This window comes from Sphaeroforma arctica (assembly GCF_001186125.1).
Source record: "Sphaeroforma arctica JP610 unplaced genomic scaffold supercont1.1768, whole genome shotgun sequence".
Lineage (NCBI taxonomy): Eukaryota > Ichthyosporea > Ichthyophonida > Sphaeroforma > Sphaeroforma arctica.
In genome coordinates, this window is record NW_014038790.1 from 9,846 (window position 1) to 11,421 (window position 1,576).

Genomic DNA, 1,576 nt, shown 5'->3' on the forward strand with positions numbered 1-1,576 from the left:
TGTATTTCAAAAATCATAATGCTCGAGAGGTGCAACCTATTCGAGCATACACGAGCGATACCAATCATCACCTGCAAGTCACCAGTTGTTGAAAGACTTTTATTGATTTACAACCACCGGTAGTTTAAAATTCACAGTTATCAGTTGTTATACGATTTGTTTATTTACAGCCATGTCTTTTACAGTTATTAGTTGTTATAAGATTTGTTTTTTTTACTGCGATGTCTTGAGTGCGAGATAGTCCAGCTGTGCCGCATCCTTGTTGTTTGTAGTCGACCACCGCACACGTGCTTCCCCGTCACTCACATACGGCCCATTTGCTACATCCACGGTATTGGACGACCACTGCCATGAAGTGACGTCTACAGGCGCAATCAAAGGAGGAGTGTTAATTGTGAGTCAGGCCAGTATATATATATATATATATATAAATATATACATATTTATTAGAAAAACCCTATGCACTGTGCACTCGAAGGGTTGTGATGTGCTCACAGTAGATCAGTGATGTATGCTTTAGGGTTCAAGGGTTTAGATTAAACCCTAAACCCTGAAACATATATGCTTGTGCCGTAGCCTGGGGAACAACCACTGCCATGCTACGTACTTCGATGTGAGTCCACAGTTAGCCCCACAGATAGACAGTGCTACTACCGCATGCAATAGGAGACCGAAACGATAGGGTATAGGGTTTGAGTTCAGTGATATGTACTAGAGAGTTACGATAGAGTATAGGGTTTGAGTTCAGTGATATGTACTAGAGATTTACGAAAGGGTATAGTGCGGGGAGCTACAGGTACGCCACTGCACTCGCGCCAAGCCATTTTATAATACACCCGAACACAAGCCAAAATAATCAATAGAAAACGAAGGTGTGGAGGGTTTAGGGTTAAGGGTTTAGCACAGACAGCATAGTGCAGAATCAGGCAGCGCTGAAGGCACCACACAACACATACGATACACAATGCATACGAACACTCGCTCAATGACACACACACACATATATATATATATATATATATATATACACTTACTCACTCACTCACCCACCCACCCACACTCACTCACCATCGTTCTTCCAGACGTTCACCCAGTCGCCCGTGTCCACATTCAACATATCTAAAGTCCATGGTTGTGCTTTGTACTTGAGCCCTCTATAGTTACACTGCAACTGCCTTACAGCCGATCCTGTGCACGCGTGGCCCAAAGTTCGGTAGCAAATAATGATTGAATCGGCAGAGAACGGTGTAGTTCGTGTGTGCGTGTTGTGCATGGGAAACAGTAACCAACAATGATAGTTGTGGCACGCGTACAAACGTGTTCAACCGTTTTGTATGGCCTATGTCGTGTAGATGAATACGTTAAGCCCAATACGTAGCCGATATATACATGTGGTACTGGGCGGAACCGGGTGAAAGCTTGAACTCAGGTGACGTCAGGAAACGCAAAGACTGTGGTGCGCAAACAAACAGTAAAGGACAACGGATTAAGACGATCGTCTCCGCGTTCAATGGAATGACATATGAATATTCAATTGAACGACACCATCATACACACACGACTATACGTGGACCAA

At 43.7% G+C, this 1,576-nt stretch overlaps 1 protein-coding gene across 1 annotated transcript; it reads right to left on the bottom strand.

Annotated features, from left to right (window-relative positions):
- Window positions 1-143: 143 nt before the first annotated feature.
- On the bottom strand, window positions 144-1,201 carry SARC_11583 (hypothetical protein). The gene is made up of 2 exons (XM_014294329.1): window positions 1,069-1,201; window positions 144-362 (listed from the first exon to the last, which is right to left on the bottom strand). Exons 1-2 carry the CDS (start codon window positions 1,115-1,117, stop codon window positions 214-216), a joined length of 198 nt encoding a protein of 65 aa, XP_014149804.1. The 5' UTR covers window positions 1,118-1,201; the 3' UTR covers window positions 144-213.
- Window positions 1,202-1,576: the final 375 nt, after the last annotated feature.